The 15,102-nt window shown below is 47.9% G+C and overlaps 1 protein-coding gene across 2 annotated transcripts; it reads right to left on the reverse strand.

Moving 5' to 3' along the window:
• Positions 1-4,168: 4,168 nt before the first annotated feature.
• On the reverse strand, positions 4,169-9,297 carry LOC106040975 (perilipin-3-like). 2 transcript variants are annotated; one of them, XM_048080735.2, is made up of 8 exons: positions 9,237-9,297; positions 7,992-8,068; positions 7,042-7,237; positions 6,146-6,228; positions 5,681-5,939; positions 5,284-5,483; positions 5,016-5,144; positions 4,169-4,924 (listed from the first exon to the last, which is right to left on the reverse strand). In XM_048080735.2, the coding sequence occupies exons 2-8, from the start codon at positions 8,061-8,063 to the stop codon at positions 4,520-4,522; spliced, it is 1,344 nt and encodes a 447-aa protein (XP_047936692.2). In that variant the 5' UTR covers positions 8,064-8,068; positions 9,237-9,297; the 3' UTR covers positions 4,169-4,519. The 2 variants fall into 2 exon arrangements, with proteins under 2 accessions (XP_047936692.2, XP_047936691.2); XM_048080734.2 differs by lacking the exon at positions 9,237-9,297 and adding an exon at positions 8,283-8,386.
• Between the last annotated feature and the right edge of the window lie 5,805 nt (positions 9,298-15,102).

The raw sequence follows: 15,102 nt of genomic DNA on the forward strand, positions 1-15,102 counted from the left end.
AAAAAGCATCCAGTTTAGAGCCCAGGTGACTGCAAAATGCTGCTCCTAAGAAGTGTTACTTCTGTCCTTCTAGAGCAAAGCCCTTTCCCAGCTGTTTCTATACCCACCCTGGTCTCACCTGAGCATTTCATCCTGCCCAGCAGGGCAGGATCCAAGTGAGAGCACAGGGAACTCCCTTCAGGTTTTCCTCTCCCATGCTCTGAAGCCTTTGGTTTCCTCCTCTGACACAAGTCGAGGTAATAATAGGAGCAAGGGAGGACAAGAGGTTACAAGAGGCAAGCACGGGGCCAAGTGCCAACCCACAAAATGCAGCTCCTGCCTGCTTCTGTGTGATGTGGGAAGACTGGAGTAGGCCCCACAACCTGACTCTGCTCCCACACTGGCCAGTCGCAGCATCCTCATTTCCCAGCACTGAGAGCAGAAGCTTCCTCTGGTTTCCATTGTAGATTAATGCCAATAAGCACTGAGAGTATTAAACTTCTCCAAGCAGAGACCTTATAGGTCACATAAAAATAGAATTCAGCTCACACCTAATCAGGGCCCCAGCTACCCAAGCAGCCCTTCAGGGTGATCACAGCCCTTCAGGGTGATCACAATTTTTTTTTTTAAACATAACACTATTTTACAGCGCACAGTAACTAGATTTTTTTTTTTAAGACTTGACAATATACAAATATATCAAGAAATATGAAAATTAAAGAGAAATTAGACTCCTTGTGAACAGCAAAAGAGCTTTCATCTTTCAGCACTTGCTAAGAATTTCAGTTTCCCAATCTAGTGCCTTCTTGACAAAGCTGCTTGGGAAACCCTCCTTAAGCAGTTACCCTTGCCAGTTAGAGGTCACAGTAACACATTGGCTAATGCCTCCTAACTCAACTTGTGGAAGATGACAGCTTTTTGGAATATTGCCCGAGGTAGCCTTCAGCCAGTGCCAGCACACTCCGTGACCTATAAGCCAGGCATTTGAACAATGAACAGCAGGGACTGAATAAAAAGAGGTACATGAGTATGAGTGGAGAATTAAATAATTAATAAAGTGTTAAGGAAAATGGCAGGGAGAGGTGAGGTGGCATCTAGCAAGAGGGGAAACAAGGAGCAAGTGCCCCTGTGATTGCATTTAAAATTCAAATTAGCCTGCAACTGAGCTATCACATGTGGCCACAGCCTAAGCAGGCAGGAACAGCAGTAGAGGAGGGTAAGGTATAATTACTTGGGCTATGATTATCAGAATTTGATTAGCAGAATTAAGAAGCACTACAACATTTCCAAGAGCTACTGAAAGCCAGAAAAGACATCTCAAAGCACATCTTTCCAGCCAAGGTGTTTGTTTAGGATTGTCAGATTACTAACACTTATCCAAAGTGAAATAAGCATGGACAGACAAACAAACAGGTCTGGATAAAAATAGAGAACAAATAGAGTGCGCTCCCAGAGATCAGAGAAGTTTACACTTCAGCCATTTGCAAAAAGCCCATCCATTTCTCATTCCCAGTTTCTTTCCAACTTTATCCTCCTGTCTCTGCAGCATAGACAACACCAGAAGAGCTAGGGAGATGGAAATCAAACTATTCCTGGCCACAGCTAGTCTTGGTGAGGGTTTTGTCCTTCTTGCTTGGTCTAAAAGATAGATGGTTCCCTGAATCTTTAGAGATTAAATAAGAAACAAAACACATGCAAACAAAATACATGCAGAGGCTTCCACTCAGACACTTCTTCCCAAGCTGAGCTTGGAGTTGCCACAAGAAGGCTGGTTTAGCCTATTGCAGACCGTGGGGTCTATAGCAGTAGAGTAGAAGGGCCACAAAAACCTTACCGGTATTGGGCTGCCCCCCAGCAGCTCCAGCACAGGGAACCAGGGATACCCCGGCCATGTGCAGCATCAGAGTCCCCAGCTGCCAAGGGGACCGGACCACAGGATAGCACAAGTCAGTACTCCTTTAAGTTACAGCCTGGATGCACAGCACCCAAGAAGGTGGGGAAGGTTATTTCTGTTCTGTCCTCATAAGGTTGTCTCAAAAAGGTCTTAGGAACACAGGTACTTTGGAAAGCCCTACCCTATAGCACCTGTATTACTTGGACAGATCCTGAGGTACAACTGTGCAATGAATCTGACACCTGCAGTTTTTTACATTACCTCCGGTGGTATCTGGTAACTCCAAGGTGCCGTAAGTAAAGGCCAAGTGAGAAACAGCAGCCAGAGGTAAGGAGTGATACACAGCAGTCATGAACCCTCAAAACACAGCCAGAGGAATTCCCACCTTTCAGAGCAACTTCAAGCTAGGAAAAACTAGAAGAACAGATCCTTGGGAAAAAAGAGTCACAGGTGGATTTTTTTTAAACCCTTAAATATACCAACTGTTGAAGATTCGATACATCCTTGAGGGATGTTTTTCTGGAAGCACCTGAACAAGTTGCTCTACTTAGCACAGAGAGGATGGTCACTGATGTAAGAGACCCACACTCATACAGTCAGTCTACCTCCAGTGCGGTTTAGTAGCCCATAACTTCCCCTTATGAACAAAAACACCTGGAAACAACTTCTCCTGAGAACTTATGACTGATTTGCCTTCTCCCACTGTACACCAGGCTCCCAAGGTAAGAGCAGTCAATAGTGACTACAGGAATTGGGTTTAAGCAATAAGCAAGTATACGCCACAGTGATCCATAAGCAGAACATGTATGATTTGCTAGGCTAAGCACTAAATTAATATAGATCTGATCTGCTGCACTGGTAAGTCAGTGTGGAATACAAGAGTGTCCAGCTATTTGCTTTAGATAGGTTAAGTTTAGCACCTCTAGGTAGCTCTGTGCAGCTTTGCTGTAGAAGAACAGAACATACAGCGTATTTCCCACCAAGCAGCAGGACTAGCTCTAATGCTTCTTCCAATAAGTGCCCCACTTCCCTCCCTACAGGTTCAGCTGTACTTACATCACAGAGACTGAATTTACCTCTCCTCAAGTTCTTTGCCAAAGAGAAATCAGTCAGCAGTAATCAGAGAGCATGCAGTGGAGAGATGACACCTGCAATTCATTTCAGGTCTCAACAATAGCTCAGCCTTGCAACTCAGGCTGACTTATTGTTCTGCCTCCAGGACAAGCCAGTTGCTATTTAAGGAGTGCAGGCCAGAGAGCTGTCCAATGGTGTCTCAGTGAATCTAGACCTGAAGCTGTGCTGCATCAGGGTTTCACATTGCATCAGTGGAATAACAGAAGCCAGAACTCAGGGACCACATGGTCCCACCACAGTACAGCACTAAGCCACCACACAGTGGTTGCAGCAATAGCTATCTCTACTTGGGAGAAAAAGAGTAGAAGACCATAGCTGTTCTGCCACAAGAGATCCCTCTCCCTAGTCCCTGCTTCCAACCTCCAAGAGGAGCTATTATTAGGAGTACTGTCAGTACTGTCCAGCAAGCCTGAAAGCAGCAGGCTGTTCGACCTCTTTGGAAGAGAATCAGACATGGTGGCTGAAGAGCCCCTAGCTCACCTGCAGTACCTCCTGGCCAGGAGAGGTCAGTACTGACAGGACCAGCACCCGTAAGTTTGCCACTTACCCCCAAGGACTTGCCTTCCCTGTGTCTGTATCTCATCCAGGCAGCCATTCCTGCAACCCATTATCCTACCACAGACTGTGAAGTCCCCACCAGATAGCAGGAGACAACTGCAGTAGGAAGATTACACCTAGGAGGCCAAATGACAAGAAGTGTCAGGATTCTAACAGCTTCCTACAGTTTCTCCCAGCATGGGAGAAGGGCCAGGAGGGCACACACGGGCCTCCAAGCTCAGGAGTCAGATGAAATTGCAGCTTGGTACTTCCAAGCCTATCAGCTGTAATCCTTGTTGTACCAAGGATGGCTCACCATTTCTTGCATTCCCAAATGGCACAAGCCTAGCCCATACTTATGTCATCTAGAAACAATGATTAGAAAGATTGGTACCTACTCTTAATTCCCCAAGCTGTAGTTCCCCCATAAGCCTCAACACCACTACTTAGAGGTGTTAAAGCGAGTTTTCAGAATCCAGATCCACCTGTTTTTTCCAGCTAAGCAGTAATATTGCTCTTGAAGGTGCGAAGAGTGTAGATCACATCTGACAAGCAGTACTCACAGCACCTCTCCAGAAGAGATGAGAGAGTAAGCATTTTTGCATGCAGTAGTTTTATTTTAAACAGTTATGCTTAGTCATATACATGAAACTGCTAGGAAGAGTTCTTTACATTGCATACTGTGTTGAAAGATTAAGACCAACAGCAGCTATTGCATGAGTACAGGCATCACGTGGATACACCATGGAAGGACATACCTTAGAAAGCTTGCTAGGGAGGTGGGAGCACTGGAGACCTTCAGGTCTCGATTTTCAGCCAATGCTCGGCCACAAGCACCAAGGAGCAATCCTGCTAACCTCCACTACCCCCCTGAAGATTTATTGACCCAATGATTATTCAATGTGACAGCTCCACCTTCAGGTGGGAAGTAGGGTAAAGCTATCAAAGTCAGGCCTGTGCTCAGGGCCTTACCCTTTACAGGGAGGTGGCAGAAGCCTCACAAGCCCCTGCTCCTTCTGTCTCTGCTTCCTCCTGCAAGACCGCCTCCTGCAGAGTTTCCTCCTCCTCCCGAGGAGAGAAGGGTCCCACCAGCCAGGACAGAGGCCTGTTGTCCTTCAGGTAGTCCAGCAGCTCCTCCATGTACTCCTGGATCACAGCCAGCTTCCCCCGGCTCTGGGCCAAGACACTGCTGGACAAGTCCTGGAAGGAATTTGCTGCTGAGAAAGAAGCATGAAGCTCTTCTACGGTATTAAGGGATTGTTTCACCTTATCCTGAAGGCTCAAGGGAAGGCCTCGGATTGCAGACATGATTTTACAACAGGTGATTTGCAGCTGCTGTGTGATGCTGCTTGCCATCAGCAGGGCCAGAGACTCCATCTCCTGGGAAGAGGCAGAAAGGACAAGATCAGGAGTATGTTAAAGAAAAGTAAAAGGGCTCTGGGCATCCCGTTGCTCTCCCCCAGGGAGATACCTCTGGCTCTACAGAGCTGGCATATCTGCTGTCTTTAGGAAACTTTCTAGTCCAGTCCAGCCACATCTGGCACAGTTTCTCCTGTGCTTCCTGAAGCTTTTTATTAAAGCCTTGCTTAAACACCTCAATCTGTGCCAGGGGGGAAAAAAGTTGGTGTCAGGACACATCAGCTAGTAATCACAGGATTTTATCACAGCAATGAAGATGAAACCAAGACAATCTTTTGGTCACCTCCTGCCCTCCAACAGGGAGGCCAGGCTCTGCCTACCAGTTCAATGATGGAGTGAAGCTGTGCAAGAGCCTCCTGCATGCCCTGCCAGATCCGCTTCATTTTATCTGAAGAGTGCAGGTAGGCAAACTGGCGAAGTTCATCAGAGAGAGACCCCAACCGCACAAAGTACCTCCTCTTCTCCTGCTGCTGCTCCACAGACATTATACCTGCACCCTCCTCAGATGCTGCCATTTTGGCTGAGAAAAGAGACAATAACTGTAAGCAGCTGATCAAAGGTTCTTACCAAGCAGAGAGAAGTGTCAGGAGACCTCGGACTAGGAGTCAGGAAACCTCCAGCATGGCACCTTCCACTAGCCACATTCCAAAGGAATGGGGCTGACCACCCCCCATCTGATGATCCCATTACAGATAGTCACATATGTTGTTTCCTGACCTAATTCCTCATTTCCAATAGGGAGAGAGTTGTCTTCTTCTGTTCTCCCCAGCATAGCCTCTGCTCTGCTCACAGCCATCTGGCCCACTCTGGAGTCTATGACCATCCCCACACTGCTGGTTACTGCAGATCTGGCAGCTTCCACACCACTGTGAAGAGCACCCTTAGTTGCATCTATCACCTCTGTCACTCTGCTGCTCACAGCGTCCTTTGCCTCTGCCACTGTGGATGACACCAGCTCTTTTGTTTCAGAGATAACCTGCAAAAGATTTATGTCAGGTAAGGGTTGGTTTAGGGTGAGCTGCACTAGAAGGACTCTGCACAGTGTCTGCTCGTTATGTGCTCCCATAGGAGCTTGTACTGTGCACCTAAGGGGTATTTCATTCCTTCTGGGAAGCTACATCATTCCCAAGGTTAGAAAGCCTGCAATGACCAGCCTGGGATAGCACAGCCTGTAAGTCTCACCTGGTCCACTGGCTTTTGAAGGAGTGGGACCTTTTCCCCTAGTTTATCCAAACCTTTGGAGGCATACTCATTTGCTGCAGCAACTGTTTAAAAGAAAAATAGTGTTAAAGCTTGTTTTTCCTGCTATTTTATCCCACAAGTCCTATCTTTCAGAGGACAGTGCTCTGCAAGGAGCCTGGACCAAAGTCTCCATCCAGGCCACCAGGCCAGGCATGCTCTGCTGTAAGCTGAATTTGTAGAGCAGCTTCTTTCGGTCTCCGCATAGATCTATTCACTTTGATAGCAGCCAACTTTTACTTGCATGCACATAGCCACCTACATGGATTTCCCTCCTATAGGTCCTTGAGCTCTTGAATAAAGTTGTGTAGTCCTTATTTTCTATAAAGGAAAAAAAATGGCCCAAACCCCAGTATGCCAAGGATCCAGGATCAAGTAGTAACCAACAGGATAGGGATACCCACTCTGGACTTAAAGTGAACCCAGGCCAGTCACAGACTTCTGTCAGATACTTGTCATTAGGAAGAGCCCCTCTCCCTGTAAGAGTCCAGAGCTTCTTCACAGGAGACAGAGCCACATTCTTTAAGGGCCATGGTAAAAAAAAAAGAGGCCTTTTCCTTCAGCCTCTGCAAAGTTGCAAGAATCAAGCTATGAGCTACTGATATACAAGACTTTGGACCTGGCAAGATCAATTTTAGAGTAGCCAAAGTCAATCCTCATCTTTCAGGAGAACATCCCTCTATCACATTACTTGGAGTAAGACTCAGCTTTCTGACCTTATAAATAAGTCTGGAGTTGTCCTTTTAGTATGGAGAAGGAGAGGTGCATTCCCACACCCTAGGGCTCCACTCAGGGCTGGAAGGAGCCAGGTACGGACCTCCCTTTCCACAGGGAGTTACCTTGAGGCTCCAGCGTAGTCAGAAGTGGCTGCACACAGCTGGCTGTGGCTTCAGTCATGCTCTTCACTCCTTTCTCTGCTGCATCACACACAGATCTGATGTAGGGGTGGCTCTCCTTAGTGGAGGCATAAGCTGTAGAAACCATGTCACAGGCAGAGCTGACAAAGGTCAGGCTAGCCATCTGATTTACTGCATCCTAAAAGGGGAAAGTAGTCATGAAGCTTGCAAACATGACACTGAGCATGCAACTATGCAGTGTTGCACCAGAATTTCTACTTGCCTGTTCAAGTCACCTGGCCTAAGGAAAGCAAGACAAGCCTTGCTTAGACACTTGCTTTAAAGTCCACAGGCAAGCTTGAAAACAACAGTGGAGCACTGACACTTAAAGCTAGTCCATCCTGGAAAGGTTTTCCTCCAGTGCAACACTACCCAAGGGACTTCTGAGTCTGCAGACAACCTCAGTGCTTCTGGACACATCCAGTCCTAGTTCATTCTGTAGAGCTATTTAACAAGCCAGCACCCCAGAGAAAGCTTCAACCAAACAGGATCAGGTTGGTTGTACACGAACAGGCTTTACACTGCTCTGCAACGAGCATGAAGATGGTCTTGGGGAACAAGGCAAGCGCAGGAGGTTCCTGGGCTGCTGGAACATGGGAACCTTTCCACAGGAGCATTGCCAGTGGCAAGCCAGGCTCTCGGCTACAGTATGAGATGAACCTCTCTCCTAGCCAAGGACCAGGCCATTTCACTTCGCCTAAGAGGTTATCCCAAGGGCCCTCAGGCTTACCTGGGGCTGTGCTGCCACCCCTATTTCCAGAGGGGCGGTAAGGCACAGACTGAGCAGAGATGTTCCTTCCTCTGCACAGGCAGAGCCTCAGCCACAGCGGGGCCACCTGCTCATACCTGCACCCCAGAGCTACCACCCATTTCATCTCACACAGGGCACCTACCTGTTGCTCCTCTTCCTTCATCTCTGGGGAGCTCTTCGCAGCTTCCTCTTTATCAGGCATAGCAGAGGCCATCGCAGCTGCAATGCAAGTAGTACCATGGTTTAGGAGAAATTTGACCAAACCACTAGTGAGCCTCCAGAGGAGCTCCCCTTCCTGAGGGATGTTTCTTCCTGACATAATTAGGAGACTTTTTTTAGTGTCCATTAAGGACACACCCCAGAATGGGTCTCACAGAAACAAAGTTGTGTTTTTGCAATAGAAGGTGTTTTTGCAGTGGAAAATTCCACTAACCTTGCATGTTCAGAAGCGATTGTGCAGGCACGACAGTAGCATAGCAGTGGGGAGTATGTTAGGAAGACAAGGGGAAGGTCACACTGTCCCAAAACATGGAAGATAACCAAGAAAAACAGGACAAGCAGTGCAAAAATCAGTAAAACCAAAAATCACAGGCCCTCTAGTCATGAGAGAAGAAGGAAAAAAAAAGGAAGAGGAGAAATTAACAGTTGGTCAAATGAAGTTGTACATATATTGTACAGTAGTAAGTGTCAAGTAAGTTGTGAACCTGTAGTACTCAGCCAGTGAGAAACAGGGAAAGAATCAAGTATCAGGTAACAGGGAATACAAGGTTTCGGTATACTTTTAATGTGCACTCCTGCTTACAGGATGCCTGCCACTGCAATCCAACTACAAATAAAAATAGCTTCACAGAAGACCCTGCCTGAAAAATTGAGATACTTCTCACAGTCCCCTCCCCTTATAGGGGAAAAGGGTCTGTGGAACTTCCAAAGCCAGTTAACATTTAGGTTTCACATTGCCCTCATTACCCATATATAAGGGAAGTCTTTCCCCACTCTGGATCTCCGTTAGAGAGATCATATTGATAGTAAGCACTATGCTTAGGAGAGGGATCTGGTACCTCCTTCCTCCCCACCAAGGCTTAGAGAAGCTCTTGCACTAGAGGAGATAATAACAGCAGATTTAGAGGGGAAAAGAAAAGAAAAAGGACACATTCAGAAGCCTGCTCTGCTGCCAAAAGCACAGCCCAACCCCACCTAGCTTTTCACTCGATACCAGCACAGGCCATACCTAACCTTTCAGCCAGGATCACAGGCGACCATGTATTAATTAAGACCCATTTCACTCTGTGATTAATCCAGGTAAGACACACCTAAACGTGAACCTGGAGTCCACAAAACAATTACAGCCTTTCCAACCAAAAGCTTTCCCTCCCGTAGCAAGCAATACCTTTTTCCCCTGTTGAAGGTAAGCAGGCAACCACCAACAAAGAAGCAGACACCACACCATGCTGCCCCCCTGCTCCCTGCCTTTATATGCTGGATGGGGAGCAGCTGGGGAGGGACCCTGAGTGACTGACAGCTCTGGGAAGCAGCAGAAAGGACCCAGGGTCTGTCCTGGCCTATGAGAGGTGGAAAGGGGGCAGAGATGGGTCCTGCTGTGTTTCATTAATTACTCTGTAATCAAGCAGGTACACGTTGCTCTGGGCAGGGGAGCTTCTTTCAGAGGCTCCTACAAATGGACAGAAGCAATGCTGGCATAGCCTTCTATGACCTTACATGGGCTTCCACAATCTTTTGTGATCATCTTCTATGATCTTGCATGAGGTCACAGGTACAGTCTGGAAACAGCAATTTGTTGCCTTTTTTTTTTTATTGGGAAATAATAACCAGAAAAGAAAAGGAATTAAAGAGATCCAGAGAAGGGCTTCACTCCTAATGTGGGATTCCTATTGCTTTTATCTGCCAGTGCTTGAAGTTTAATGCTGGAAGTACCGGAAAAAGGGAAACATCACTCCCCTTTTTAAAAAGGGTATAAAAGAGGACCTGAGGAACTACAGACCAGCGAGCCTCACCTCTGTGCCTGGCGTGATCATGGAAAAGGTCCTCCTGGAAGCAATGTTAGGGCACATGCATAGAAGGAGGTGATCCGAGACAGCCAGCACGACTTCACCAAGGGCAAATCGTGCCTGACCAGTTGGTGGCTTTCTACGATTGAGTGAGTGCATCAGTTGACACAGGAAAACCAACCAATGTCATCTACCTGGACTTCTGCAAGGCCTTTGACACGGTCCCACATGACATCCTGGTCTCCAAATTGGAGAGAGATGGGTTTCATGGGTGGGCCATTCAGTGGATAAGGAATTGAAGGAAATGAACCTCATTGCAGCCTTTCAGTACTTGAAGGAGGCTTATAAAAAAGATGGAGAGCAACTCTTTGCTCAATCAGATATTGACAGGAGGAAGGGGAATGTTTTTAAACTAAAAGGGGAGATTTAGATTAGAGGTTAGTAGGAAATTCTTCACTCAGAGGGCGCTGAGGCACTGGAACAGGTTGCCCAGAGAAGCTGTGGATGCCCCATCCCTGGGGGTGTTCAAGACCAGGTTAAATGAGGCCCTGAGCAACCTGATCTAGTGGGTGGCATCCCTATGGCAGGGGTGTTGGAACTGGATGATCTTGGTGGTCCCTTCCAAACTAAGCCATTCCATGAAGTAGCTGCTCAGCTGCTGCCTAACCCTAGAAGCACTAAAACTCAAGTCTCTCATCCTGATGTACCCCGAGAGCCCAGTCCCTCTGCACCTTCCCCAGAGACCTACAGGGTGATCAGCCCACATGCAACACTGGTAGTACCAGAGCAGACTCCTTCTGCTTGGGTTCAGAGTGCACCTACTGAGCTGGTCTCAATACTCGCTTCAATCCACCTTCCTTACAATACAATTGCACAACAGCCAGCTGATGTTTGCGCATGTTTTGGGAACTACATCTTTTATTCCCCACTCTGCTAGGGGAAACGGGGGTCCCGTGGTCCATCTCCCTCCGCAGAGCTTCACCTGTTTGCAGAAAGACTCCTCAGTCTCTCACCAGGTCTCAGACCAGGCAGGGTCCTGCCTGGTGGTGGTGGGCATGGTCAGCAGGAAGGGGCAGCCAGCAGCATCTGGCTCCTGCAATGATTCTCCCTGTATGCAATCTGGTGGCTTTAAAATACAGAAATACTAAAATCAGCTGAGCAGTTTATACTGCAGTTGCTTGTAGTCCCATCAGAAAGCTTTGAGTGGGGTGGGATTTTCATGTTTCAGGTACCTCCTCGTACCCTGATCCCACCAAGAGTCACCGCTTTACTTCTGCTTATGCATTGTCCAACATTTCAGCAAGCCTGTTAATAAGTGGGAGTTCAGCACTGAACCTTTGCAGGATCTGGGTAGATGAGAGTTTGCTTTGTTTGCAGGAGAACACACAAAACATTTGTGTTACAACCTGCATCCAGCACCCCAGCTCCTCGAATACAGCATCTGTCATTGCTTTCATTTAAAAAGAAAATCAAAAGAAAAAAAAAGCTGTGAGTAGGTGGCACCAGTGAAACAGCAACTCGGTTACCTGCCAGAGGAACGTGGATCCCAACAGCCGGGCAGACAGGACTGGCACCCACCCACACACAGTGCGAACTAAATTGCCTTCCTCCCTTCCCAGTATTCATGAGCTTACTCCCAGCCACCATCCATCAGGATACCATGGCAGTTACAGAGCCCTTTCCCCCGTGCAGGGAGCAGCCTGTTCCCTGCTCCCACAGCAGAGCAGATACCCCAAGGCAGCCTGTGCCCCACACCAGCCCTTGCAACCCCTGTTGACCATGTGTACAAGGGCAGACGATATACAGAGCCCTGGAAGCCCCTCCAGAGGCTCATGTCTCAGCCAGGGCTTTAGAGGCTTCAACGAGTGCTTAACATTTGTGTCGTGGTCCCTCCAGGAGCCAGTCCTGGTGCTGGGAGCCGAAACTGAGAAATACAGCAGCCCTGTTTGCCCGCAGGGACAGAGTTTCTGCCCACATGCACCAAGCTAATGGAAAGGAGACAGCACAGCAAGGGTAGCTGCAAATGATGCTTGTTTTGGCAGTCAGCGAACACAGATCCTTTTGGCAGGAGCTGAGCAGGACTCCTGCTGCCGGAGCCAGATAAAATGGTGGTGGATTGGTACGTGGCAGAACAGTGGGGAGCAGGAAACGCAAAACCAGGGAGGAAAACAGACTGTAGCCAGTCCTTTATAAACACAGAACAGCCACCCTGGTAAATCCGGACAGCTCAAATGCAACAGAGATAATAACAAATCCTTCCTAGTGAGATGATTAAAAATAAATCTGAGGTTTCTGTAACCTCTCTCCTTTGTCTGTGAAGTTTAAGAGGGAACCCAGACAGTCCTTAGCCTGTCCTGACACTACCCACACCCCAAGTGCACAGTGCAGTGGCAGGGATGGGGTGAGTGTGCAAGGACGGTACATGGTGCAGGATGGCTTAACCACAGGGACGCGGGGGCAGCTCCAGGAAGAGCTGGGGTGAGCGGTGGCCCCCACCTTGCAGTGTGCCTGGCAGTGGAAGGTCCCCTGGGCCTGCAGAAGGAATCGAATACAGATCTACCATAACTGCAGTAATGCGTTTGCACCAGCAGTTACATGTATTTTTGCATTAGGGTAGGGCTACCGGGTTTTGAGAAGAACATACAGGTGCTGAATATCCACTGGGAAAAAAAAAAAAAAAAAAAAAGGTGCCTTGGAAAAAATGTTTGGCTGGATGATCCCAAACAGACACTGATTTGGTTGCTTCTGTTTTGGCAGCAATGGTTATAGGCATGTGTAAAAGCAGAGTTTCGTGTTCCTATATAACATTATTGATGAGCTATAAGATTTGAGGTTATTTAAAGAGGTCTTCATTTCTACCTAAGTCTTTCTGATGTGCCACAGCCCTCTCCAGATCTGGGTGCATGTGCCTTTGTACCTCTTATCTACAGTTCTCCTTATGTCTCTGGATGGTGAAGATTATCAGTAATTTAGCCACTGTGATGATGGACCCTAAGCACCGTACATTCTAATTTTTACACTAAATAAAAGGCATTAGCTGTGGTTTCTCGAGTGCATTTAATGGCGAACTCGGTGTTAGAAAAAGGAAAAGCCACTTCTGAATGGCCCTAGCTGCACAAAGATCACAGCATCATGCAGTTTTCTGGATGACGAGCTTGGGCAGGGCTGTAAAATAAGCCTGTTGTAATGGCCAGGGAACTGCTGGCAAGTGAGATGCTGGAGGCTAATCCAGCAGACCTGGAGGTTCTGACATACCGTCTTTCCTCAGAGCTCGCTGTCACCATAACAGAGAATATGAGAGCAGTCAGAGTCTAAATTCCTGTTGTGCTCCCTTGTAACTTTCCTGAAAAAGAGGAAAAATTCCTCCGAGTACTCACTGTCCTCCAGACAAGCCCTGAAGTGGTGGTGAACATCATGTCAGAGGATCCAGCTTCCCAGAACGCCTCGAGGAAGGAGCGGTGTTTGTGCCATTTGCCTTTAAGTTTATTTTTCACTTTCTGCTTTGGGACGAGACAGCAGCATTGCTGAAGCACATCGCTCCCTGCACAGCAGTGGCTGCCAGCACCCACCTCTCACTGAGCGCCCTGTGTGCAGCAGTGGCATTACGCCAGCAGTAGTGCCCAGGCTGGGTCTTGTGGTGTTGAGGAGTCAGACGAGTAGGTCCTCCACCCGACAGAACAACTGGCAAGGCTTTGGATGATCAGACTCATGCTGAGGTTTGTTCCCTCGTATGGGGACAGAAAGGGCTTTGATATCTTGAGCTGTTCGTGCAGCCTTCTCTGCCTGAGCTGAGTCTCCTGAGAATGTTTACAGGAGAAACTGCATTTTGAACCTGTGAAAATGGATGCTACCACTACTTACAACTTTTTTTTTCCAGCAGATGAGCTCTGTCTGTCACAACAAGAGCCTTAGGAGGGCCCCAGACTCTCGGGAGGAAGGCAGCTCCTGCTGCCCCACACCTGTCAGGTGCACTGAGGCACCTGCAGGTTTCCCAGAAAAAGAAGACGTTCACGTTTCTGCTCCTGTGCTGAGCTTGAGCTGCTTTGCAGAAGAAAGCCAGGCAGCTGGATCTCTCTCTTAGCTCCCTTTAGCTGCCTTCAGAGGAGAGAAGAACTGATTACAAAGAGGCAGATGCATCAACATGACTCAACCCCTGAACTCCTGCAGAAAGCCCTTCAAAACCATACTGACTTCCAAGAAACTGCTGCTGTTCCCTCTTACCCCCTCTCTTTACCACTTAGTTCTTTTTGAAAGCAGGATGTTTTGCTAAGCCCTCTTGGCAGAAGAAAAGCTCCTACGGAGGCAGAAAACAGCGAGCAATTTCATGTTACAGGTCTGCTGACGTTAGGACCAAAAGTCATGTCCTAGTGCTTTGTGTCACGGGGGAGCAGAGGCTGCTTGGAAATTGCTGCTCAGATCCTTCGTAGTATTGACTGAGCCTTTCTATCTTGGAAAGGTGTAACAAGCATGATACCTGTCTGCCTGCTGCAGAGTTTGGCATAACTGCTGGGCACCTGGGTTTCAGCAGCTGGGTAGTTACGGTGACAACTGCCCAATATTGCCTTCCTTGGCCAAAGCTGCAGAGCACCTGTGCCTGTAAGGAAGATAAAGATGAACAGTCAACATCAGAAATTAGAGGGGGACAAGAAAAGGCAGCCAGAATGGGTATTAACATTACCTTTTGCTCATAGGCAGCACAGTTCATGCAGAGAAACTCAGAAAGCTGATGGTGTTGAACTGGAGAATCCTTTGCCGCTTGGCCACTGATGGTCAGGGTAGCAAAGATGTTGTTGTTTCTGTTTTCGTTGTGGGTTGTTTGTTTGTCTGTTTGTTTTTCCTTTTCCTGGTGGTACTCATCTTAACTACAATGGTTAAGGAAGAAAAATATGTTTGTCTGTAGGCTGGCATTGAACTCCTCAGCACTGCAGGTGAGTGCTCAGCTTTGCCCCTCTGCAGCTGAAATCTTCTTGGGGTGTGTGTGTGCATGTGGCTGGGAGATGGGTCTTTCTTCCTGTCACTGCTGAGACCACCTATAGCTGGGGAAAGACACTGCCTGGGGTGGGGATGTGGATGGCACAGGTGCTGCTGTGCTGTGCAGGGCACGCGTTCAGCAGAAGTCTTGTGCAGGAGTTATGGAGGGCAACTGGACCCAAAGGTCTGCTCCAGTCCATGCTGGAGAAATCAAACAACCAGATCAACTAATCTAAGAGGGCTACAGCTAACTGGTTTTTCTGTCTTTGTATCACA

Source organism: Anser cygnoides, chromosome 16, assembly GCF_040182565.1.
Source record: "Anser cygnoides isolate HZ-2024a breed goose chromosome 16, Taihu_goose_T2T_genome, whole genome shotgun sequence".
Classification (NCBI taxonomy): domain Eukaryota; kingdom Metazoa; phylum Chordata; class Aves; order Anseriformes; family Anatidae; genus Anser; species Anser cygnoides.